At 33.6% G+C, this 26,632-nt stretch overlaps 1 protein-coding gene across 1 annotated transcript in view; it reads right to left on the bottom strand.

Annotated features, from left to right (window-relative positions):
* The window catches only part of LOC105525147 (disintegrin and metalloproteinase domain-containing protein 18-like), an 85,073-nt gene extending 59,890 nt beyond the window's left edge, over positions 1 to 25,183 (bottom strand). Inside the window, exons 1-10 of the mRNA XM_011960674.1 lie at positions 25,126 to 25,183; positions 24,636 to 24,718; positions 16,468 to 16,523; positions 15,025 to 15,103; positions 8,675 to 8,751; positions 8,220 to 8,397; positions 7,095 to 7,160; positions 4,059 to 4,130; positions 3,635 to 3,801; positions 2,501 to 2,582 (exon numbers count right to left, since the gene is read on the bottom strand). Coding sequence (XP_011816064.1) covers positions 2,501 to 2,582; positions 3,635 to 3,801; positions 4,059 to 4,130; positions 7,095 to 7,160; positions 8,220 to 8,397; positions 8,675 to 8,751; positions 15,025 to 15,103; positions 16,468 to 16,523; positions 24,636 to 24,718; positions 25,126 to 25,183 — 918 coding nt within the window. The remainder of the gene's footprint in view (positions 1 to 2,500; positions 2,583 to 3,634; positions 3,802 to 4,058; positions 4,131 to 7,094; positions 7,161 to 8,219; positions 8,398 to 8,674; positions 8,752 to 15,024; positions 15,104 to 16,467; positions 16,524 to 24,635; positions 24,719 to 25,125) is intronic.
* Between the last annotated feature and the right edge of the window lie 1,449 nt (positions 25,184 to 26,632).

Raw genomic sequence — 26,632 nt, 5'->3', positions numbered from 1 at the left:
AATACCATTTGACCCAGCCATCCCATTACTGGGTATATACCCAAAGGATTATAAGTCATGCTGCTGTAAAGACACATGCACACGTATGTTTATTGTGGCACTATTCACAACAGCAGAGACTTGGAGTCAACCCAAATGTGCATCAGTGACATACTGGATTAAGAAAAAGTGGCACATATACACCATGGAATACTATACAGCCATAAAAAAGGATGAGTTCAGGTCCCTTGTAGGGACATGAAGCAGTTGGAAACCATCATTCTCAGCAAACTATCACAAGAACAGAAAACCAAATACCGCATGTTCTCACTCATAGGTGGGAACTGAGCAATGAGAACACTTGGACACAGGAAGGGAAGCATCACACACTGGGTCCTGTTGTGGGGTGGGGGTTGGGGGGAGGGATAGCATTAGGAGATATACCTAATGTAAATGACGAGTTAATGGGTGCAGCACACCAACATGGCACATGTATGCATATGTAAAAAACCTACACATGTGCACATGTACCCTAGAACTTAATGTATAATAATAATAATAAAATACTCAAAAGCTGGTATAGAAGAAGCAGGCCTCAAAATGATAAAAGCCATATATGACAGACCCACAGTTAGTATCATACTCACTGAGGGAAAACTGAAAGCCTTTCCTCTGTGATCTGGAATATGAAAAGGACACTTTCTCCACAGTTATTCAACATAGTACTGAAAGTCCTAGCTAGAGCAATCAGACAAGAAATAAAGGGCATCCAAATTGAAAAATGAAAAGTCAAATTATCCATGTTTGAAGGTGATATAATCTTATATTTGAGAAAACCTAAAGATTCCATGAAAAAACTATTAGAATTGATAAAGAAATTCAGTAAATTTGTAGGATACAAAATCGACAAACAAAAATCAGTAGCATTTCTATGTACCAACAGAAAATAATCCGGAAAAGAACACTTTAAATGTGATAACATTTTCAATAGCCACCCATAAAAGTAAACACCTAGAAATTAACCAAAGAAGTGAAAGATCTCAGTAATGGAAACTATAAAGTATAAAACGCTGATGTAAGAAATTGAAGAGGAAACAAAAAAATGAAAAGGTATTCCATGTTTGTGGATTGGAAGAATCCATATTGCTAAAATGCCCATACTACCGAAAACAATCTCCAGATTCAATGCAAACCCTCTCAAAATACCGAAGACATGATTCACAGAAATAGAAAAAAATCCGACAATATATATGGAACCGCAGAAGTCCCAGAATAGGCAAAGCCAAAATAACAAAATTGGGGGAATTACATTACCTGACTACAAATTATGCTACATAGCTACAGTAACCAAAATAGCATGGTACTGGCATAAAAGTAGATATTTAGACCAATGGAACAGAATAGAGAACCCAGAAACAAATCCACACAGCTACAGTGAACTCATTTTTGACAAAGGTGCCAAGAACATACACTGGGGAGAAAACAGTCTCTTCAATAAATGGTGCTGGGAAAACTGGATATCCATGGGCAGAAAAATTAAACTAGACTCCTATCTCTCACCATACACAAAATTCAAATAAAAATGAATTAAAGTCTTAAATCTAAAACCTCAAACTATTTAACTACTAAAAAATATAGAGAAATTAGAGAAATTCGTGAAAGGATGAATCCGTTCATGGATTAAAGTATAAACGGGCTATCCTAAGAATGAGACTGGTGGCTTTATAAGAGGAGGAAGAGAGACCTGACCTGGCATGCTCAGGTCCCTTGCCACATGATACCCTGTGTCACCTTGCAGCATTTTCATCGGCCACAAGCACTCACCAGATGTGGCCCCTTCACCTTAGACTTTGCAACTTCCACAACTGTAAGGAATAAATTTCTCTAAAATTACACAGTTTAAGGTATTCTGTAATAAGTGATAGAAAATTGATTGTTAAGACAGTATTTATCCAAAAGTAATAGAATCAGAATATCAAGGAGATATATGCGCTTCCATGTTTATTGCAGCATTACATACAGTAGCCAAGATATGGAAATAACCTAGACATCCATTGTCAGATGACAGGATAAAGAAAATGTGGTATATACTTAACAATTAAATACATTTCAGTCATAAAAACAATGGAAATTCTGTCACGTGCTACAACATAGATTAACGTTGAAGAGATTATGTTAAGTGAAATAAACCAGTCACAGAAAGAACATACCATATGACTGCACTTATATGAGGAATATGAAGTTGTCGAATTGATGGAAACAGAAAGTTAAATGGTGGTTTCCAGGTGGTTAATGGGTATGGAGCTTCAGTTTTTTTTTAAAAAAATGTTCCAGAGATTTGTTTCACAACAGTGGGAATATACTTAACACTACTAAACTGTACACTTGAAAATGGCTAGAGTTATACATTTTATGTTACCTGTTTTCACTCCCAGCAAGAAACCTCTTGAAAAATTACATTTGATTTCCCAAATCTAAAAATACAGTTTCAAAGATTTATCAAAACAGTGTGAGAGATTACCAGAGCAATTCCTGTTGCAAACTTTGGATCACATGCCATTCCATGATATGTTGCTCCCACATAAGTAGAATGGTTCCTATAACTGAATAATGAAATTTTTCTTGTGGATATGTGTATTTCAAAATAGCAATAACTTACTCACATTTTATGAGTTGGATTTCTATATAAAGGTATGCTTTCTCCAAAACACAGAAATTACATATAATGTCTTATGCTTTCAGTCATTAAGATTTGGGTATCTCCTATAGTTCATACAAAGTTAAGTCCTAAAAGTTGTTTAACATTATCTAATACACAGCCCAAAACCTAGCAGTGCCTGATTCTTTCAAAAAATTAATCATCACTGGAAGGATATAATTAATTCCATGATATAAAAGTCAAAAGTGTTTATTGCTGTAATTTGTATGTAGTAAACTAACTCCAAAAGTGTAAAGAAAGGTAGGACTGAAAGCAATAGAGATAAAATGTGCATCAGATGTACGAAGAGAAAGAGAGGTAAGGTGTAGAAACTATCCTTACATATTTATATTGTAATATTTCTCTGCAATCCTAGAGACTCTTTATTCCAATACATTGATAAATATATTCCACATATTGCCTAAGGTCTTTAAATTGGGTTTTTGATTTTTGCATATGAAATAATCAAGTTAGTAAAATAAAAATATGTAAAGACTTTTGAAAGATACAGACCAAGTAGGTAAATAGCTATAGTATAGAAATACCAGAAGGAAACCACAGGGAGAATAAAGTAGTCTGTTTTAGTTTTTTATTAATATTTCATATTGTAAGAAGCATTTTATGCAATTATTGCATTCAATGAATTAACTTATATGTATGTAATGTTAAAGTGATAGTTTCAATCATTTACCAGTGAGAAGGTCTTTACAGAGAGGTATCATGTTTTTATCACAAGACTTTCCATTTTTCAGCTTATTACATTTCTATAATTAAACAGGTTACTATGAGCTACCATGATTTAATTAGTGTCTTACATGGTTATTAGAATCTTAATATTTTACAGTTTGCCAACACAGTCTTGAGATAGCTTTTTAATAATTTTTGTTATATAAAATTTATATATAATTATGATAGCTAATTTGATTAAACCTTTCTAAATATGAATAAAGTACTTACATTAATAAGTATGTCATATCATAAGACCTTTGAAACAAAAGTTTTTGTTTCCAAGACAAAAATCGCTGTAGTATTTCATCAGCATGACCACTTGTTGAAATCTTATTTTGATCTGACCAGATCTCCAAGGAAGACAGCATAACTGTTATATTAAGCTGGGAAAACATCTGAGAATAGAAATTAAGTGTTTTACAATTTTAGGTAACCATAAATATGACATTACTTCTCAATATCTAATGCTAATATATTTACTTTACTATTTTTTGAAGATAAGATCATTGGTGGATAAAACTAGTGGTTGGGCTACATTTACATTTTTACTTTTTGTTAAAATGTAAATGCTATATATATGTACACAAACACAAAAAATTTTACTTCATTGATTGCTATATTGCTTACATAAATATAAAATATAAATACTTACAGTGTTGATAAGACCAAAGATTTGGAAAACTTTCCCAACTGCAACTGCCACCGCAGAGCCCATATAATCATACTGAAAGACAAATTTTGTTTCTTAATCATTAGTAAAAACAACTAACTACCACATTTCAAGTGGATTTAAATATAAACGTAAAAGTAACTCAGTGGTCAATTGAAGAGGCCCTAATTAGAATTAAAATATATCACAGCTTACCAGGTTTTAAACATCGGCCTAGTATTTTATAAATTAATCAATGATATTAAAATGAGGTAATTGTGATTATCTTCCTCTTTACAGATAAAAAAAATTCAAAGTCAAAGTATTAAGGTATGAAGAGTGAATAACCTACTGGTTAGCCCAGTGTGGAGGCCGGCACCTGTAATCCAAGTAGCTAGCTTTTTAAAAATTTAATTAATTAATTAATTTAAAATTTCAATTTCCATATAGTTGTTTTTTATTGTCTTTGTCATTTATTTACTGTTTAGTCTGCTGATATTTTGTGATTATGTATCAATCAATTGTATATCAAAATATCAATTTTGAGACTATATATCAATCAATTACATATCAGTATATCAGTTTTGTGTTTATATATCAATAATCACAAGATATCAACAGACCAAACACTAGATGACAAAGACAATGAAAAAACAACTATATGCAAATTAAAAATTTAAAGGACCCATAAAATATAAGTACATAGAAATATTAATAATCAAAGGATGAAAACACATCATCTAACATCAGGAAAATACTACAAAAGAAAAAATATGTTATGTGATAATTATATTAACTAACATAATACATTGATAAGAATAAAACTTAAGGGCAAAAAATGGACATGCTTATTGCAACATATTAATAAAATAATTCATCAGGGAGATGGAGACTTTTTAAATTTGCTTATAACTAAAAACATGGCTGCAAAATATATAAAACAAGATTTAACACAATTAAAAATAGAAGCTGACTATCATACTGAGATATTTTACATAGGTCTCTTAATAACAAATAAATTAAGAGGAAAAATTAATAGGAAAGATACTCAAGACTTTAAAAACCCAAAGGAATATTGGATAAAATATACATATATAGACGCTTATATACAACAATGAGAATATGTATTTTTTTCAAATACACGTAAAAGTTTTATGCACATTGATTCATATTAACCAATATCAGGCCATAGAACACATCTTTGAATAAGAAACAGACTGTCACTTAAATCACATTATCTGAATACAATGCAACTAAGTTATAGTGGACTTGATAAAAATATTTTAACAATGCTATTTTTAATGAAATGGATACCTCTGTTGTGGTTATATGAGATGATAGGCCTATTCTAGGTAAATACACACTAAAGAATGTAAGAGTAAAGCTTCATGATGAGCTTTACAAGTTACTTTCAAATTTAAACGAAGAGTGCACAAGTGATAATGGGATACAATATTAATAAATGTGAGAAAAGAGAATAAGGGTCCTCTTTGTATTATTTTATTCTTGTAACTTTTCTGAAAGTTTCAAATTATTTCCAAAAGAAATGTTTAAAAAGTGAAGATGAAATAAAGACAATTTCAGATGAAAAGAAACTCAGGAGAATCCAGCAGGCTAAAGAGAAATATCATACAATAAGACCTACTAGAAGGTATGAAAAGCTCTGCAAGTGAAAAATGTATATGTGTGTGTGTGTGTGTGTGTGTGTGTATTTTCATATATATTCATATATATGAAATACTTTTGAAATATATATGAAATACATATGTATGAATATTTATGAATACATATTCATATATATAATACTTTTTATTTCCTTAATTTCTTTTTAAAATCATTGAATATTTAATTTTTAAAAATCTATTTTTCAGTTTATAACACATGGAGAGGTAAAATATTTAAAAACAGAATCATAATGACTTACCAGGGTTAAATGAAATTTTACTGCTCTGAGGCTCTTACATTATTAATGAAGTGGTATAACATTAATTCTAGATCATGATAAGTAAAGAATACTAATCAGAATCCCTAGGGAAACCACTAAGTTTGGAGACTGGAAAGAGAAGCATAGCAAAAAAAAAATAAAAATAAAAATAAAAAAAAAAGGTTAAATATAACCCATTGATCCAAGTGTAGGAAAGAAGAAACAAATAAGCAAATAATTGATGGGATGTAAGAACACTAATAGTAAAGTATTATTTAACCTACATCCATAGTTATCAATTCTTTTGAGAAAAAAATCAACATTCTATGATTCTTCCCATTTTTAAGATACAGAACTTCTATCAGAGATGGTAAGCGACTATAAAACATAAAATAATCTTCTGAGGGATAATATTTAATAACAAAGATTTCCAACTGAGTAATAAAATAACTCACTTAAAAATAGAAATAGATTGAAGAATTTCAATCAACAATTGGAGTGGATCTAAAAGTATCTGCAGCTAGATATGCTACAATAGATTAGAGTGTAGTGGAACCCTTCCACATGAAGTTATACATTATTGGGAAAATTGATATCGATTTAGAAATCAATATATAAATATTGATCCCCCATGTCACTGTAAAGGCAAGTGAAAACATTTCTTTATCTCCTGCTCGACTGAGACATACATTCAAACAGATTAAAATATATCTGCGTTGAAAACGTTGAGAGTTTTTTATTCATATTCTCTCCGAATTTCAACAAAAGCAAAGATATAGGCCGGGCGCGGTGGCTCAAGCCTGTAATCCCAGCACTTTGGGAGGCCGAGACGGGCGGATCACGAGGTCAGGAGATCGAGACCATCCTGGCTAACACAGTGAAACCCCGTCTCTACTAAAAAAATACAAAAAACTAGCCGGGCGAGGTGGCGGGCGCCTGTAGTCCCAGCTACTCGGGAGGCTGAGGCAGGAGAATGGCGTAAACCCGGGAGGCGGAGCTTGCAGTGAGCTGAGATCCAGCCACTGCACTCCAGCCTGGGCGACAGAGCGAGACTCTGTCTCAAAAAAAAAAAAAAAAAAAAGCAAAGATATAATAAACATACTGATATTGCATACCATGGCTTTATCCATAATGATTTGTATTTTCAGAGTTCTTTTCGATAGCATGGCACCTGAATTTATCTGTGAAATAGAGGACATGAATTAAATAACACATTTTCAAAATTTTTACATTGCAGTCGTCATGCACAATGCATATACACACACACTCACAAGTGAGATATAGAATATCCATCCATTTAGCTACCCATCTATCTATATGCAGATGGATGATAGATATACAGACACAGATACACGAATATAGATATAAGCAATAACACAAGAGGATGGGTACACACTTAGCAGGTGGGATTCTAACTACAAATTTTACAAGAAAATCAGAAGCATTTTACTTTATGTTATTGATAATTAGAATTATCAAAAAGTCACTGAAATGAGGAAAAATCCCATATTTCCTTCCCCTTTTAACATTACTATGTACTCTGTAGCACACCACTCCCTCACCAATTTTCAAAGTAAACTAACATCTGTAAACATTTCCCCAAATGTTGCCTTTATTTTCTTACTATTTTTGTACTTTTACTTCTTTATGTTAACTTTATTGGAGTTTACATTCAATAAAATATGTCCATTTTAAGTATAAACTTATATTATTAGTGAGTAATGTATACACCATCACAATTTATAAATTGGTATTTAGAACAATTGGAAGAATTACATCAAAATATTAAGACCACTATCTTTAAACAATGAGGTTTCACACAATTTCTAGTGTATTATCTTGCCTCCTTTTCACTTTTACATTTTCTATCAAAATAACACTTTTAAATAAAAAAAAATGCATGTGCCAAAAAACTTATAAAGCAATTTGATCAAATTGGTAATAATTTTCTTAGTAAGATACAAAATCAATATAAAAATAGCTGTATGTCAATAAAAATCCCTGCAATTAAGGAAACAGGTTATGATGCTTTAGAATTATGTGTGTTTATAACGATTACATTTTCTAAATATCTGAATAAACAAATACATGTTTTAAACAAATGTCCTACAGCTGAACTTTTTAATATAATAAATATCAGTTTAAATTTGTTCTCCAAATGTGTCAAATTTCAGAATTTCACTGTGAATAACCTTATCAACAGTAAGACCAATGACGAACTCATAAATGAGAATACTCACATCTGATTTGACAAGAATCCTGTAGTACTGATCTATATATTGAGCCACAGGGTAATTTTCTTGAAAGGAGGAATGACCAATAGCATCATTTTTTATTCGATAAACTACGTGCTCATATGTAGGTGAAGATTCCAATGGTTCAATACCGTAACTGATATTATCTAACTGCAATAATCCTCTGGATATTCAAATACAAAAAAGGAATAAAAATGTTATTGATATATTTGAATACACTTTATGCTAGTGAGAGTTTTTTTCTGAATACATTTTATGCTTGCCAGCCTAGGATAGAGAAAAAGAGGATAGAAAAAAAGATCAAAAGAATATGTAAAAAAGAAAAGTATTTAAGAAAATAAAGTTTATATTTCTCTGTATTTATTCTGCCCTTCAGGAAGTTTCTGGAAATTAAAGGCTCACATAAAATCTCAATGTACATATCTGGAATATGCCATTACCTGAGTCCAGAACAGGTGCGTAGTGTCACAGCTGATTTTGGAATGTCTGCAGCATATCCTTGGTAAAAGCAATGACCCTAAAGAGGAATACAGAAAGATATATTCATAAATGATTTGGAAACAAAGTCCTAGCTTTCATCTTTACTTCCTATATATTGTCAAGCATTCATATTTAACCATTATCATAATATTATTTATCAGGTGTTGAATCTCCATATCAATCTACAATCTCTTTCTCTAAGTTCTTTTCTGCTATGTTATTAGCTCCTAGACATTTTCATAATTTCTATTCCCAATTGCTGACACCGGTAGGCCAAATTTACCCCTAGTAGCAGTTATCAGAGCCCAAGTGGACCAATCAATCCTACCCAAACACACATTTACAGCAATGTGCCTATTACACTCACACCATCAAGACTGACAAACTCAGGCAGGGAAATCCATACCCTGCTCCATGTCAAGCAACAGCAGCAGTCACCTGCACTTGCGGTGGTGCCAGCAGGATCTGAATCTATAAGTTCCTCACAAAGAGGTAGAAGGCAAACCAGGTCCCAACCTCTCTCCAGCAGTAGAGAGTAATCCAGACTCAATAGCTTCCGGCTGTGCACCCAGCAGGAGAAAACGGTCCTCATGAGTTACTTCCCATTTCCCCCTACTATAAGTAGAAAAAGATCATTCAGATAGGAGCTATCTTCAACCAGGGTCACCGGCAGAGATAGAATCAAGCACACTGAAATCTAGTAGTGGAGAAAAGGCAGGATAAATGTTCTCCATCCTATGGATCTTTCCTTACCCATCTCAAACAGAAACACTACCTGGCCCACGCAAGTACGATTTATACCTCTAGCTTAACTGCTTAAGAGGCAGCAGAAGGTCCAATGCAGCCAGAACAATGAAACACAACACAATAATATTGTAAAGAAAAACTGTTATTGGAACAGTGGACTCCAGTAAAACAAAGCTCAAACTGAATGACTGTCTTCTAAAATAGAATATTAAAAGAAGGTCAAGAGCCTTGACTAAATGTCAAGGATACAATCAAAATAATTCATTATAACAAGGACCAGGAATATCCCAACAAGAATGAGAAAAGAAAATCAATTGATGACATCGTTGAGATGAGTCATAGGATATTAAAAAATATTTGAAAGAAGTAATAAAAATTGCACTAATGAATAATGACAAATTCTCTTGAAGTAAATGAAATAACAGAAAATCTTAGGAAATAAATAGAAGCCAAAAAGGGAACAAATGAAAATATTAGAACTGAAATATAGAATAAACAAACAAGTGAATCACTGAATAAGCTCTATAGTCTGGAGTACAGATGACAGTGGATAGGATTACCAGCGTTAAGGAGAATCCAATTCCATACACCCAACCTACAAAATAGAGGACAAGTGGCTGAAAAATGTATGATGTCTCAACAACTTGTAAAACAGTAGCAGAAGATCTATAATTTATACTTTAAAAAGAAAAAAAAGGGGTTTAAATAATATTTAAAATATTATTACTGAAATTTTGGTCAGCCAGATTGTGAAATAGGAATCCCAGGACACTTCTTCTCCCCACAAGCATACCAATTCAGCAACATTATATGGGAAAATTACCTTTGTGAGTAATCAGAAACTAATATAGAGACAGACACGCTGGGAGGACGCAAAACTAGACTCCCTAAAGCTGGTAGAGAGACTTGGGTCACTCTCTTCCCAGGGAACCCAAAGATATCCGCACCTAGATCTATTTTAATCAAACATGAAAAGATCAAAAACAAAGAGAATTTTGTAAACTACAAAAGAATAGCAACTTGTCGCATACAAAGGAAACTCCATAGGACTGTGAACATTTTTTTTTTTTTTTCAGGAGAAACCGTGCTGGCCAGAAGAGAGTGGGATGAGACATTTTTTAAAAGCACTGAAAGAAAAATTAAGCCAAAAAGAATGCTATACAAAGCATTATAGATTTCTTACAAAATCTATAAGAAACTCACTTGAGACTTAAGTACACATATAGGATGAAGGTAAAGAGATGGAAAAATGAATTCCATGCGAATGGTAAGCAAAAGGGGGCAGAGATTTGTATGCTTATATCAAAGAAAATAGATTTTAACACATAAACCATCATAAGAGAAAAAATGACATTTTTTCAGGGTCAATATCTGAAGAAGATAGATTACTTATAAATATGTACACACTCAATATTAGAACATATAAATAAATAAATCTGAAGGAAGAAAGAGACACCAATACTATAATAATAAGAGACTTTAATACCTTATTTTAAATAATGAATAGAACATCCAAAGAGAAGATTAATAAGAAAACAGAAGATTTGAATATTACTATAAATCAAATAGTTCTAAAAAACATGTAAGGAATTTCATTGAACAGCAGAAGAATACACTTCCTTCTAAAGCATACTTGGATCTTTTCCAGACAGATCACATATTAGGCTAAAAAACAAATCTAAAAATTTTAAAAAGATTGAAATCATAAAAAGTGTCTTTTCTGAACCCCATAGAAAGAAGCTAAAAATAAATAGTATAAGGTAAACTAAAATATTAACATATATGTTGAAATTGACACACTATTGAATAACTATTGACTGAAAGAATAACATCAAAACAGAAATTAGAAAATACCTTGAAATAAGTGAAAACATAAAAATAAAAGTAAACAAAAAATATTAAATGGATACAGGAAAAGCAATACTATGAGAAAAGTTCATAGCAATATATGCCTACATTAAAAAAAGGCATAACTCAAATATGTTTATCTGAAGGATCTAGAAAAACACGCTAAAACTAAGCCCTAAATTAGCAAAGAAAATTAAAAAAACAAAGATTAGAACAGAAATAAAATAAAAATAGAAAAACCAATATAGAAACAAAGAAGTTCATGTTTTGAAAAGAAACAAAATTGACAATTAAACTTAGCTATGCTAAGAAAATAGAAAGGATGCGAATAAATAAAGTCAGAAATAAAACAGACTTTATAACTAATCCCACAGAAACAGAAAAAGATCATGTAAGAGACTAGTATGAACAACTTTCTGTCAGCAAACTGGATAATCCAGAAGTAATTGATAAATTTCTAGAAACATAGAAACTGCCAAGATTGAATCATAACGAAGTACAAAATTTAAAAGGACTCACAACTAGAATGAAGATTAGATCAGTAATCAAAACCTACCGACAAACAAAAGAGCATGATCAGAGAACTTTACTGTTGAACTCTACCAAACATTTCAAGAATAATTAATGCCACGACAACCATTCTTAAACTCTTGCAAAAAACTGAAAAAGGAAACACTTCCAAACTTACCCTATGAGGCCAGACATCAAAGCCACATAAATCATTACAGGAAAAGAAAACTACAAGCCAATATCCCTGATGCACATGGATGGAAAAAGTCTCAAAAACATCTGAATGCAACAGAATATTAAAAGTGTCCTACTCTATGACCAGGTGGAGTTTATCTCTGGAATGTAATAGTGGTTCAACATAAGACAATCAATTAATGTGATACACTATATTATATAATAAATAATACAATTTACAGGATGAAATTAATAGATGCAGAAAAAGCAAATCTCAGTTTCCTTTATAGGACCTTATACATACATTATTATGACCCTAATACAAAAATCAAACAAAGTCAGTGCAAAACAAAACTTGCAGATTAATATCTCTCATGAATACTGATGAGAGAAACCTCAAGATAGTAAGTCATGTATAAAAAGAATTATAATTAATCATGTCAGGACTTGGTTGTAATTTTTTAGGTATGCAAAACTATTTCAAGATTTAAAAATAAATCAATTCGATCCAGCATGCCAAAAGACCAAAAAAGAAAAGAAAAACTTGTAATCCTATCAACTGATGTAGAAAAAGCATTTTCTGTAACTAAATACCATTAATGAACAAAAAGAACAAAATAAAATTTTAGCAGGCTAGAAATAGGGGAGGATTTTCTCAACTTCATACAGAGACTATAAGAAAACCTAAAGCTAAAATTATTTTTTCAAAATGAAAGACTGAATATGTTTTCCATGAAATTGAGAATAATCGAAGAATGCCCTCACTATGGTTATTCAGCATGGTCCTGGACATTTTAGCAAATTACAGTGAGGCAAGGCAAAGAAATGAAAAGCAGACTGCCATACTGGTTGAAAATGAAGAAAGAAAATTGTCTATATGTGTTAAAGACGTGTCTATGTAGGAAATCTCAAGGCATCTATTAAAAAGCCCTTTTAGAACTAATTGGTGAATTTAGCAAGATTGTAGAATAGTAGATGAAACCCAGAAAATGAATTGCATCACTAGAACAGTATACACGTGGAAACTAAAATTAAAACACAATATCATTTACAATTGCTCCAATAAAATGAAATACTTAGGTATAAACCTAAAAAATGTATAGGATCTGAAAGCTGAAATAACAAAGACACTAGTGAAAGACATACGTAAAAGACCGAATAAATTGAGAGACTTACTGTGTTTTTGAATTGGAAAACTTAACATAGTAAAGATGTCAGTTCTCCCCAAACTGATCTACGGATTTAACACAATTTCTATCATAGTCCTAGCAAGTTTTTTTTTTTTTTTTTTTTGCACCTGGAGTAGCTTTATTTAAATCTTACATACAAAAGCAAAATATCTAGAATAGAAGAGTTTAAAAAGTTTAAGAAAGAATAATAAAGTGGGAAAAACCACTCTAGTTAACAACTCAGACATATATCCACACTAGATCCACAGATTTTTTTGACAAAGTAGTTAAAAGAGCAATTCAAAGCAGAAATATAGCCTTTTAAAAATATAGTGTTGTAACTATTATACATCTAGTCAAGACTGAACTTTGATCCAAATTCCACACCTTATACAACATTACCTCAACATAAAGAATTAAATGTAAAGTATAAACTTTAAAAAACCCCAGAAAGTCTTCAGAAACTACTGTTACGTAGAGTCCATAGGTATGACATGAAAACAGCCAATCATAACAAGAAATTGTTGATAAATTAGCCCTCATCAAAAACAAAACTCTTTGATCAGTGAAGACCATTTGAAAAGTAAGACAAATCACCGACAGGGACAAAATATTTGCAAAGCACATGTTTGACAAAGGACATATTCAAAATATAGAAAACTTAAAAATCAACAGTAATCAGCAGCCTTAAACTCCAAACTCTCAGATTTCTGCTTGGTTCCATGTCTGGATGCTATGGTTCAGACTATCTACAGTAGGGGGCAAACTTAAACATGAAATTCACCTCCTGTGCTTACATTCTCTCAGGTACAAAATTCCTAATCGGCCTATTGTCACATGGCTCAAAACAAGTGTCTCACGTAATTTTTTTTTTTTTTTCTGACTTCGAATTATAATTTGGTAGGGAGGGAAAATCATTTACCAGTTACCATACTGTAGATTTCGTCATCTCTCAGTTCCAATTCATTGGACCAGTCATTGCCTTTCACTTCCTCCCAGTCGTGTGAATAAATGTCTTACAGAGTAATAAATACCTTACAGGGTGTAATAAATATCTTACAGGGTAAAGTGAACTTTCTCATATAATTTCAAAACTTTCTTGACTCTTTAATGTCTTTCAGCCTGTAATCCCAGCACTTTAGGAGGCCAAGGTAGGCAGATTACTTGAACCCAGGAGCTTGAGACCAGCCTGGGCAACATGGTGAAATCCCGACTCTACTAAAAATACAAAAATTATCTGGGTGTGGTGTTGTGTACCTGTAGTCCCAGTTACTCGGGAGGCTAAGGTGGGAGGATCACCTGAGCCTGGGAGGCACAGGATGCAGTGAGCCAAGATTGCACTGGGGTGACAGAGTGAGCCCTCGTCTCAAAAAACAAAAAAAACAAAACCAAAAAGAAAAAAGTTTTTCTGATACAACTTGAATTCCGCGGTTTCACATTTGGACCTATTAAGGTTCAGTACACTGTCTACTTTTTCGCATCCTCACTCTCATTAGTTCCCTGGGGTCTTTCTGTAAGGTAATGTCTACCATTTTCTCCACTGCCCAGGCCCTCTCATACATCGATTGAAACTTCTCAGCGTGTCTTCGCTGCTTCAGACACTTTTTTTCTCCATAAAACTCCTACTAATACTTTCAGACATACTTTAAATGTCCTTTTTGGAGAAATGATTCCTAAGTTCCAGATTTTTAAAAACGTAGTTCTATTCAATATGCTTTCATAATAATTGCCACATTATATTTAATTTTGTAATCTGTTTTCTCAATAATTATGTGTGCCATAAAGCATTCATTTCCTCCCCAACAATGGCACCTTAATCACATAAAAAAATGTAAATTTACTTGGCAGAAACCAAAACTTACCTTTGAAAATGAAGAATCTACATACAATGTTCCTGATTCATTGTATAAATACACCAGGAAATGTGGGTGTAAAAATGACCTAATTCAATAAAAATAATGACACTTAATTGTAATTATATCATTAATAAAAAAATAACTTCCAGAATAATAAAACTAAACAAAATTTACTTCCAATACAAACATCTAAAAATGAAATGGACTTATCTCTATATTAACTTGCTGCTTTTTGATACCATATTGTGAATATAAGAAAGAATAATAACCAGTATAATCAGAAAAATGTGTAGATGCTTTAATGAATTTAAAATAATCAGCTAGGGCCAGGTATAGTGGCTCACACCTGTTATACCAGCACTTTGGAAGGCCAAACCTGGAGGATTGCTTGAGCTAAGGAGTTCAAGACCAGCCGGGGCAACATATGGAGACCACTCATCTCTACTAAAAATAAAAATAAAAATAAAAATGAATTGGTGGGTCATGGTGGTGTGTGCCTGTAGTCTTAGCTACTTGGGAGGTCAAGGCGAGAGGATGGCTTGAGCTAAAGAAATCTAGGCTGCAGTGAGTTACGATTGCACCACTGCACTCCAGCGTGGGCAACTGAGTGAGACCCTGTCTCAAAAATAAAATAAAATGAAATAAAATAAAATAGGCCAGGTGCGGTGGCTCATGCCTGTAATCCCAGCACTTTAGGAGGCCGAGGCAGGCAGATCACGAGGTCTGGAAATTGAGAACATCCTGGTGAAATCCCGACTCTATTAAAAATACAAAAATTATCTGGGTGTGGTGGCATGTGTACTTGGGAGACTGAGGCAGGAGAATCGCTTAAACCCAGGAGGCAGAGGTTGAGCCAAGATCATGCCACGGTGCTCCAGCCTGGTGACAGAATGAGATTCTGTCTCAAAATAAATAAATAAAAATAACTAACTAACTAACTAAATAAAATAACTGACAAACACAGATGTATGTACAGTAATAGGTAGGTCTGCCAGATTTCAAAAGAGGTTTTCTTTTAGATTCAACTGTAATTTTATGGCTCATATACCTTAGTTAGTATTTGTTAACAAGTAACAATAGATTTTATATATTTACATTAGTTTTCATGATGTTACTTTACATGATGTTAGTTTACATGATGTTTTCATGATGTTGGTAAAAACAACCCCAAAATTCTTAGTGTCATAAAACAGCAATGAGTGTCCTTCACAAGTTTACTAAAAATTCAGCTCCATCCTGCCTTCCTTCTGGAACCTAGGAAAAGGCAGAGTGCCTCCCTGAAACAGTCTCAAAAGGACAACCTGAAATTAATGACTAAAATGAATCACAGAGAAGATATAAAATGTTAAATGAATCTAATATTCAGTCTCTTATTTAAGCTCAATTTAGGGTAGTGATTGTAAAAATTTGAGACACTAAAAATAATGAATGAAAAAAATGGTAACTTACTGTTTTTCAAGCAGGAAAGTATATGGTTTCCCCTCAATTTTGATGGAATAAGTGGCCTGTAGCAAAATATTCAGAGAGAAAGTAATTGGTAGAGATTCTAACTTCTCAAAAGTTAAACGTCACAGTTCCTTGAAACATATATTCATTCATACAAATGTAGATTATATCCTGCATGTATAAAAATTGGAACATATAACAGAATTAATTGTAATTTAAATAAACACAAGGAATCTAAATTTCAAAACTCAGATCATTAATCATTAGCATATATTATTATGAGATTTGAATTTAAAATGGGGATAATGTTTAGAAATGCTGAGAAACAGTTGAAGAAACTTGAATTTTGTTATCTTTGTTCTATTTTACAGCTCTCGGCACAAATAAATTGAAAATGAAATAATGCAGCACAGGTTCCCAGTTAAGAATAAAAGACTTACTGCTCAGCTGCCAGAGGTACTATCCACAGGCAATCCTCATCTCCCTGCCCCCTTTGGCTCTTGCCTTAGCTCAAGAGAGTCGTCTTACACAAAGTCATGCTTTCTGGGACAGCCCACATTTAATTAGAAGCTCCTCCATTTAATGGAGGTTTCTGGTTCAGATAGATTTAGTATGGTGTTCCAAACAGATTAAATATGGTGATATCTTCATGATAAATTGATATTTGTATCAATAATAAAAATTCCTTTTGTTTCCACAACGTTTTAAGGCAATTTTATTTTTTCAACTTTATTGAGTTACGACTGAAAAACAAGTTTTGTATTTATTTAAAGTGTGTAAAAGATGTATATGATGTTTTAACATACATATACATTGCAAAATGATTAAAACAATCAAATTACTATATCCATCACCTCACATAGTTACCATTTTATCATATGTGGTGAGAACATTTGAGGTCTATTCTTAGCAAATTTTAAGTAAACTAAACATTATTATTAACTATAGTGACCATGATGTGCATTAGATCTTCTGAATTTATTAATCTTATAACCGAAAGTTATAACATTATATAAGATTATATAAGAAATTAATACATTTTTAACATATTTGACCAGTGTCTTCTCTTTTCACCCTCCAACCCCTGGTGACTACCGTCTAATTTCTGTTACTATGTGTTTGACTTTATTTTTAAGATACTATGTATAAGTGAGATAATGCAGTATTTGTCTTTGTGTGTCTGGCTTATTTCACTTAGCATAATGTCCTCCAGGTACAACCAGGTTGTTACAAATGATGGAGGGTAGGATTTCCTTCTTTTTAAAAACTGAATACTTTCCATTGTTTGTCTATTTATCGATCAATTGATTGATCATCTATCAATCTACATTTTCTTTATCCATGTACCCAGAGATGAATGCCATACTATTTTGGTTATGATAGATATATAATTTACTTTTAGTATATTGTATGTATAAAGTATACAACATAAGTTTTTGATAGTCTTATCTTGATATAGAAATAGATAAGTGATTTTGGCAGTCAAGCAAATTAAAATATATATCATTCCAATATAGTTACTTTCTTTTATATTTTCCTTGTTGTTTTGGTGGTAAGAGTACCTAAAATCCACTTTATTGGCAAATTACTGATATAAAGCATCTTATTGTTAACTACAGTTCTTTTGTACATTAGATTTCTTAGATGTTTCATCCTAGGTAACTACAACTCTGTACCTTTTTACCTACATTTTTACATTTGCCCCTGCACCCTCCTCCTCACATGGAGTCCCTGGTAACCATTGTTTGCTCCACAATTCTATGTATTAAAATTTTTGAAATTCCACATATAGGTAAGATCAGGCAGAATTTTTCATTCTGTGTCTAGCTTATGCCACATAGCATAATGTCTTTTCCCTTATTTCATGTCATCACAATGGTAGAATCTACTTCTTTTTAAAGACAGAATAATATTCTACTTCATATGTAAATACATACATACCACAATTTCTCTATCCGTTCATCTGTATATGGACATTTTGGTTACTTTCATATCTTGACTGTTGGGAATAATGCTGCAAGGAACATGAGAGTGCAAACATCTTTATGAGGTAGTGATTTCATTGTAATATAATTGGAAATGAAGAAATGTGATGGTGCATCAGGGTTTTTGCTCAGAATTGTTTTAACTATTTTGAGTCTTTTGCGGTTCCATGAGAATTTTAGATTTGTTTTTTTCTGTTTTGGTGAAAAATGCCATTAGAATGTTGATGGGCATTGCATCATTGCATTGAATCTGGAGGCTGCTTTGGGTAATATGCACATTTTAACAATATTAATCCTTCTAATCCATGAGTAAGGGATATCTTTCCATTTGTTTCTGTCTTCTTCAATTTTTCTTATCAATTTATAGCTTGTAGTTTTCAATGTACAGATCTTTCACCACCATAGTTAAATATGTTGCTAAATATTTTATTCTTTTTGATGCTATTATAAGCAATTTTTAAAAAAAATTTATTCCTCAGCTAGTTTACTATCAGTGTGTGGAACACAGCTGATCAGTTTTATGTTGGTTTTTGCATACTGTGACTTGACTGAATTCATGTCTTCGTTCTAACCTTTTCTTCATATAGAATGTTTAGGATTTTCTATGTATAAGATCATGTCTTCTGATAATAGACAATTTCACTTGGAGGCATTTTATTTTCTCTTCTTGAATAATCCTTTTGGTACAACTTCCACCTATGGTGAAGTCCAAAGGTAATGTTAGTCTTATCTCGCAAAGAGGCAAGTTTCTCTCATCTAATTGTCGAGGAAGGGCTATCCAAGAAAAGAAGGTCAGAAGGACTTCCTGACCGAAGGGCTTTATGTCAGGGCCTGCATGGGCACTTCCTCTCCCTTGGCAAAGACTGTGGTCTCTCATAGGACACTTGAGGTGACTTAGGTCTTCCCTGCTTAAGACCAGTGGCTGCCATCTAAGTCCCATCTGTGTTTGGAGAAGGCAATACTCTATTTGGCTGTAGTTGGCAGCTCAAGCTTGGCTTGGGATTTTCCAAGTGTCCCCATCCTTTGGCCTCTTCATTGGAAGTACCTGTCACTTGCACACTCTGCCATTGATGGCATACAACAATTTAGTTTTCCTGTGCTTGTTTCCTGAGAGCAAGGCAGGGGCAGGTCTCAGATTTCTTTGAATAAATGTGAGGTGTTATGTAAGAAATGCAGCCGCATATACACCGATTTTATTTTATTTATTTACTTTTTTGAGACAAACTCTCATTCTATTGCCCAGGCTGGAGTGCAAGGGTGCTACCTTGCCTCACTGCAACCTCCGCCTCTGGGGTTCACGCGATTTTCCTGCCTCAGCCTCCCTAGTAGCTGACACTACAGGTGCTTGCCACCACGCCCAGCTAATTTTTTTTTTTTTTTTTAAGTAGAGATGGGGTTTCATCATGTTGGCCAGGCTGGTCTCAAACTCCTGACCTCAAGTGATTTGCCCACCTTGGTCTCCCAAATTGCTGGGATTACAGGCATGGCCACTGTGCCCAACCTGATCTCTTTATCATTTCCAGGCTGTTCTCCCCTCACCTTCCCTTTCTTCCTTCAGAATATGCTCACAAAGGCCCCCTAAGCAGTGGGTACTGGAGATAGCAGAGAGAACAAGGCTCAGCCCTGCTGGGTGCAGTGTGGGTGGCAGACAAGGATATTGAAGATTACAATAAACCAGTCTCCTGGTGGAAGTGCACAGGGGACTGTGGGAATGCACAAACAGGTGGCCTAGCCCAGCTGTGAGAGGGACTTGCAAGGGGGGCTTCCTGGATCCCTGGGTGAGGATGTGAATTTTGGCTTCCACTGGGCCTACACTGAGTGACCCTGGCCAGCAGGGGTCAAAAGACTTACAGGAAGAAGCTGAGACACAAAATACAATTTTAAAGACTTAACTTGAATTGAAGTGAGGACTGCTGTCCAGGATGCACTTCCAAGTGGTCTTTGGGAGTGGTCCACTTGGCCTTTGTTACAAGCAGGTAATTTTTTTTTTTTTTTTTAAGATGGAGTTCAATGTTTAACAGTAGTGGTGAGACTGGGCACCAGTGTAGTTTTCATGATATTAGAGGAAAAGCTTTCGGCTTTTCCATATTGAGTATGATGTCAGATGTAGGCCTGTCATTTATGGCCTTTATTATTTTGAAGTAAATTCTTTCTATACCCAATTAGTTGAGAATTTTTATCATAAAAGAATGCTGGATTTTGTCCAAAGCCTTTACTTTATTGGGATGATGATATGTTTGTTATCCTTTATTCTCTTAATGTGGCATACACTTGTACTCATTTGCATATGTTTAACAATCCTTGAATCCCAGGAATAAATCCCAGTTGATCATGATATACTGTCCTTTTATTGTGCTGTTGAATTTGGTAGTATTTTATTGAGGATACTTTCATCTTTGTCCAGGGATATTGGCTCATGTTTTTATCTTGGAGTATCTCAGTCCAACTTTGGTATTAGAGTAATATTGTAATACTGGCTTCATGAAATAAGTTTGGAAGTGCTCCTTTCTCTTCCATTTTTTGGAAAACTCTGAGAATAATTGTTATTTACTCTTTTTTAAAAAAAATGTTTGGTAGAAATCACCAGTTAAGTCATCTGGTCTTGGACTTTTCTTTATAGGAGATTTTTGATTATTGATTCAGTCTTACTGGTTATAGATCTCCTCAGATTTTCTATTTTTCATTATTCAGTCTTCATAGATTGTTTCTAGGATGCTGTCCATTTCTTCCAGGTTATGCAGTTGGTCAGCATAAAATTGTTCATAGCATGATGCTTTTACTTGGTGATGTCAATTGTAATGTCTCCTCCTTTATTTCTGGTATTGCACATTTGAGTCCTCTGCTTTTCCTAATATTGTTAAAGGTTTATTAATTTTATTTATATTTTTAAAAATATAAATCTTAATTTTGTTCTTCTATCTATGGTTATTCTACTCTCTTTTTTTCACCCTTTGTTTTCTTCTTTGACCAATTGGTTGTTTAAGAATGTGTTGTTTAATTTCCACTTATTTAGGAGTTTTCTATTTTTCCCTGTTTCTATTTGATGGAATGTTCTATAGAGGTCTTTTAGGTCCATTTGGTCTAAAGTGCAGTTGAAATCTAAATGTTCCTCATTAATTTTCTGCTGCATAAATCTATCCATGGTTGAAATTGGGGTATTGAAGTCCTCTGTCAGTATTATTTCTCATTTAAATTCTGTTTAAATTTGCTTTATACATTTAGGGGGCTCTGTGTTGGGTGCATATACACTTTAAATTGTTGTATCTTCTTGATTAACTGGCCCCTTTATGATTACAGTATGACTTTTTTGCCTTTTGCTACAGTTTTTGACTTAAAGTTTATTTTTGTCTCATAAAAGCATAGAGATTTCTTTCCTCTTTGGATTTTGATTTCCATGCAATATCTTTTCCTTTCCCTTCACTTTCAGCCCCTGCGTGTTCTTAAAGCTGAAGTGTGTCTCTCTCAGGTAGCATATCTTTGGATACTTTCAACCCATTCAGCCACTCTAGGTCTTTTGATTGGAGAGTTTATAGTCCATTTAAATTTAGAGTAATTATTGACATGAAGACTTACAATTGCCATTTTGATCATTGTTTTCTGGCTGTTTTATATGTTGTTTTGTGCACTTTTCCTCTCTTGCTGTGTTCCTCTGTGATTTGATGTTATCGTGCAGTGGTATCTATTGATTATTTTCTCTTTAATTTTTGTGTATTTACTACAGATTTTTGTTTCATGGTTTACCATGAGGCTTACATAAACATATAGTTATATCAGGTTATTTTAAGATACTAGAAATTTAACTTGAATCACATACAAAAACTATGCATTATTACTTCTACACATATGCATAATTTTATGTTATCTATGTCAAATTTTCCATCTTTTTATGTTTTGTATCCATTAACTATGGTAGTGATAGTTATTTTAACACTTTTGACTTTTAACTTTTACGTTAGAGTTATAAGTGATTCATACACCACTATTACAGTATTATAGTATTCTGAAATTGACTTATATTTACCTTTGCCTGTGGGTATTACACTTTCATATGTGCTCCTGTTATAATTTAGCCTCCTTTTGTTTTAGCTTAAATAACTCCTTTTAGGATTTATTAGGCAACCCTGGTGGTAATAAACTTCCTCAGCCTTTGTTTGTACAGGATATTTTTTATCCTTCATTTCTGAATGACAGGGTTGTCAGGTAAAATATTGGCTATTTATACACTTTTAGTTATATTCCTATGCAATTTTCAAGTGTATGTCAAATTTATGTATGTAATTTATTTACTCTTGCCCATTATGCATTGTATAATATCCATTATCACTTATTTCTTCTTCACCCTGTGAAATGTGTGGAAGTATGTCTACAAATTGCTAAATGCATTTTTGAGCTCCTTGTTAAGTTTTATCCTAATTGATTGTTACCATATAATTAGTTTTATGCTACCAGTATTTGATTTTTAATTTTCTTTCTTTACTATCATCAATTTTGTTGACTGTTCTATACATTCTTCAGAAGAATGTACATTACTTACAGTGGCATAGAGCTAAATTACAGTTGGATTGGAAAAGCTCGATCTTTAGATCTGGGGATCTCTACACATCTGGATATTTCAGATTCTTGTCCAAAACAAAGGGAGTGATATTTATAACGGGCTTTCAGGGCTCAAAACATCCCTGGCCAAGGGAGCCTCCTCAGTGTTTGCCTCATTATTTTGACAAGCCCTGCTTGACTATTTAAAGAGTCACTGAAAGATTTCAGCTGAGTTCTCTGAAAACCAATATTTCTCCTGTAGTTCTTTTTTTGGTAGACTCAGTGTGCTTCAGGAACACAGAGACTGTGTTTCTAAACAGGGAGCTCACAGTGACTGTTTCTTGGATTCATGTGTGATGAACTGTAGAGTCTAGTGAGTCCTAAAACATATCAGAACTGGAGAAAACAATACATTCACTTCACTGGGTTCATGTTCTATATATGTCCATTGGATAAAAATATTTTTGTTGTTCAAATTTTCTTTCTCTTTATGAATTTTTTTATGATTTGTCAACCAACATTTGAGGAAAACATTTTAAGATCTCACTATGGAAATGGATTTCACAATTTCTTCCTCTAGAGCTGTGAATTTTCACTTTATAGGTGCTGAATGCATTTTATTAAATTTATACAACTTCAGAATTGTTCCTAGTAAGCTGAATATTTCATCACTAAAACATAATGCCTATCTCTCACAGTGGTGTGTGCGTGTGTGTGTTTGTGTGTGTCAGTGGAGATGAGAAAATTGAACAAAGCCTGGTGACAGTTCAAAAAGATATATATCATTATTGTTTGTTAATGAGAGTCAAATGTAAAGTAACTTTTCTGGAAGATATTCTGCAATGTTTACAAAAAAATTTAATGGCTTGCCCACTGATCTACATAAACAACTATCAAAGAAATTTTATGAAACTATGAATTGAAAATTTGATAAGATATATGTTACATCCATATGACATATCAGGAAGTCATAAAAATGACAGAGCCATATTAATTATCATAAAAGTAAATCCAATATTTAGAAATAAATGAAATGTCAATTACAGTCATATATAATCATTGAAAATATATGTGTGCATGTGTTTCTAAATATTCATTTAGTACAAATTTATTATTTTTAGAGACTGGTGTGGACATTCACTGAACACAATTCAGCATTCTCTGTATTACCTCAATTTAATTTTACAACATACCTACTTTCCTACTCTAATCAGGTGAAAGATGACATTACTTTCATTTTTACAAAGGATTTATATACACATGTATAGGCATGAAGATAGTCTTTGTATATTATCATATTAAAAACATATTGCTTGGTAAATATTAGTATGACCTCAACTATATAATAACACAGATTTAAATGTACATATTTTCTAAAAGAACCCAATAAACTGAATATGGTTCCTTTATGTTACAGGAATCTGGGGATTATTTTTCTGAATCTCTGTTTTAAAACACTTATCTAACATTCATATACTACTTGAGAAATGAAAAAATATCAAACTCTTGCTGTCATTCAGACCAAATGACCCCTTAGCACGGTAAATTAGAACACAAACAAAATTTCACAAAGGGATATGTATGAATTGATTGGGGCCGTGTAGTCCAGAAAAAACAAAACACCATAATTTTAAAAGGTGATAGCTTAATTACATGCGTTTCTGAAACATCGCCATCATTGGTGTTTATCTGGATCTTCCGTGGTACTGTAATTTGCAGAACTGGTGTTTCAGAATCTGCGTGAGGAAAAGCATATGTGAACATTCCCAGTGTATTCATGTCACAGCGTCCTTTCTCATCACTCTTTAAACTTCCATCGCATACACGCGCGCGCGCACACACACACACACACACACACACACACACACTGTCCAGTTCCAGAAAACGGCTCCTCCAGGCGTGGGAGGTTTACCCTAGCTCTGCCCAAGGACACTTCAGGGCTTGGTGGCCTCAGCCCTGCGTGGGAGAAGTGTGGGCTACAGGTCCCAGACCCCATCCGGCATCCCCGCTTCCCGCTGCAGCCTGTGGTCCGACACTTGTGAGCGGTTCTGAGGCCCCCTCCCCAGCCTGGCCTGCGCTTCTCTGCCCTGCAAAAGGCGAAAGGGGAAAGGCGGCGTCCTCTCCTGCAGGGCTCTTTACTTACGCGGGCCCGCGGAGGTCAGCCGGCCCAGGCCTGAGAGGATCAGCACGAGAGAAAGCATTGCGTAGCCGGCGGCCCAGCCACAGGGACGGCCGTTGCCCTTGGAACGGCTGCAGCTCGAGGCCAGGGTGGTGGAGGCCGAGCGGAGCGGAAGGGCCGTGGGGTCTGCGAGGTGCGGCGGGGACTCAGCTCTGTGGATCCCGAGGCAGGTGGATCCTACAGCCCCGCGCGCCCGCCCACAGTGGGCTGCATCGGAGGAGGCACGTGGGAGCCGGCGTTTCTGGGCACGTGGGCTCTTTTTTTTCTAAAAAGTTGACATTTACAATGCATTCAAGGGTAACATAGGGTTATAAAGCACATTTCTACTAGACCTTTTGCTGATGAAGTCTTAGCAAGATGGCTGTTCCACATCATAGCCTTCTGGGAAGACGGTTGAATTACGGTAGTGAAGGAAAACAGAAAAAAAAAAAAGGAATCACAGTATGTTTAGCAGCAGCCAATTGCCAATTTTAGTAATATCTAGTTCTAGTTTTCTGCTCTTAAAACTCAGGTGAAAATACAAACACATACTGAAAACTAAAATATCAGTTTCTTAGAAAACTGTCTAAGGAGTGTAAATAAAATGCCAAATATGAATATATGGATGTATTTTATTATTTTAGTACAATTTATAAGTATCAGGCAAAAAAAATCACACCTATAAAATTACGTCATAAAAACAATCAAAATCGATTTATTTATTGACTTTTCCACACTTTTGTTTCTTAGAAAAGCTTTATGGCTTAGGGAGACTAAATGAAAAGCCAGACATATTTTCCCCCATCAATATGGAGTTCACACAAGGAATGATAATGTAGTTAAGTGGAAATAATTTTATTTTATCTCTTACTACATAGGTAGGTAGTTTGCCTAATTTCAATTTTTTTTTTTACAATTTATTATTTATTGTAACATTTGTATTGTACTAAAATACACAATATAAAAATTACTATCTTAATGCTTTTTAAGCCTGCTTTCCAGTGGAATTAAATACATCCATATTGCTGGGCAGCCATCACTATCATTCATATCCAAAACTTTGGATTTCGCCAATTTTTATATAAATCGACTTGTGTTTGTGATTTCATGTATAGATTTGTATACCCAATACAAAAATTGACAGACATATTGACATACAGAGCTATTGCATGACCACAAGGATCCTATATACAATGGCTATAGAGTATACTGATCTGCCTTACTCCTCCTAATTCCTAATCCCTGACAAACACTAATCCAGTCTCCACAATCCATCTCCATAATATTATTTTTGGTACTATATATAAGAGGCATTATATAGTATCTCTTGAAATTTGTTTTTTCACTCATATTATTCCCTTGAGATACATCAAATTATTTTCTTGTATTAATAATTCAGTCTTTGTTATTTCTGAGTAGTATACATAATACAAATGCTCCACGGGTTATTTAATCATTCATCCATCAAACAACATTTGGGTAGTTTCCAGTT

Source organism: Colobus angolensis, unplaced genomic scaffold (assembly GCF_000951035.1).
Source record: "Colobus angolensis palliatus isolate OR3802 unplaced genomic scaffold, Cang.pa_1.0 Scaffold52, whole genome shotgun sequence".
Lineage (NCBI taxonomy): Eukaryota > Metazoa > Chordata > Mammalia > Primates > Cercopithecidae > Colobus > Colobus angolensis.
The sequence above is the reverse complement of the archived record's forward strand: the minus strand, read 5'-3'. Positions and strand labels throughout refer to the sequence as shown.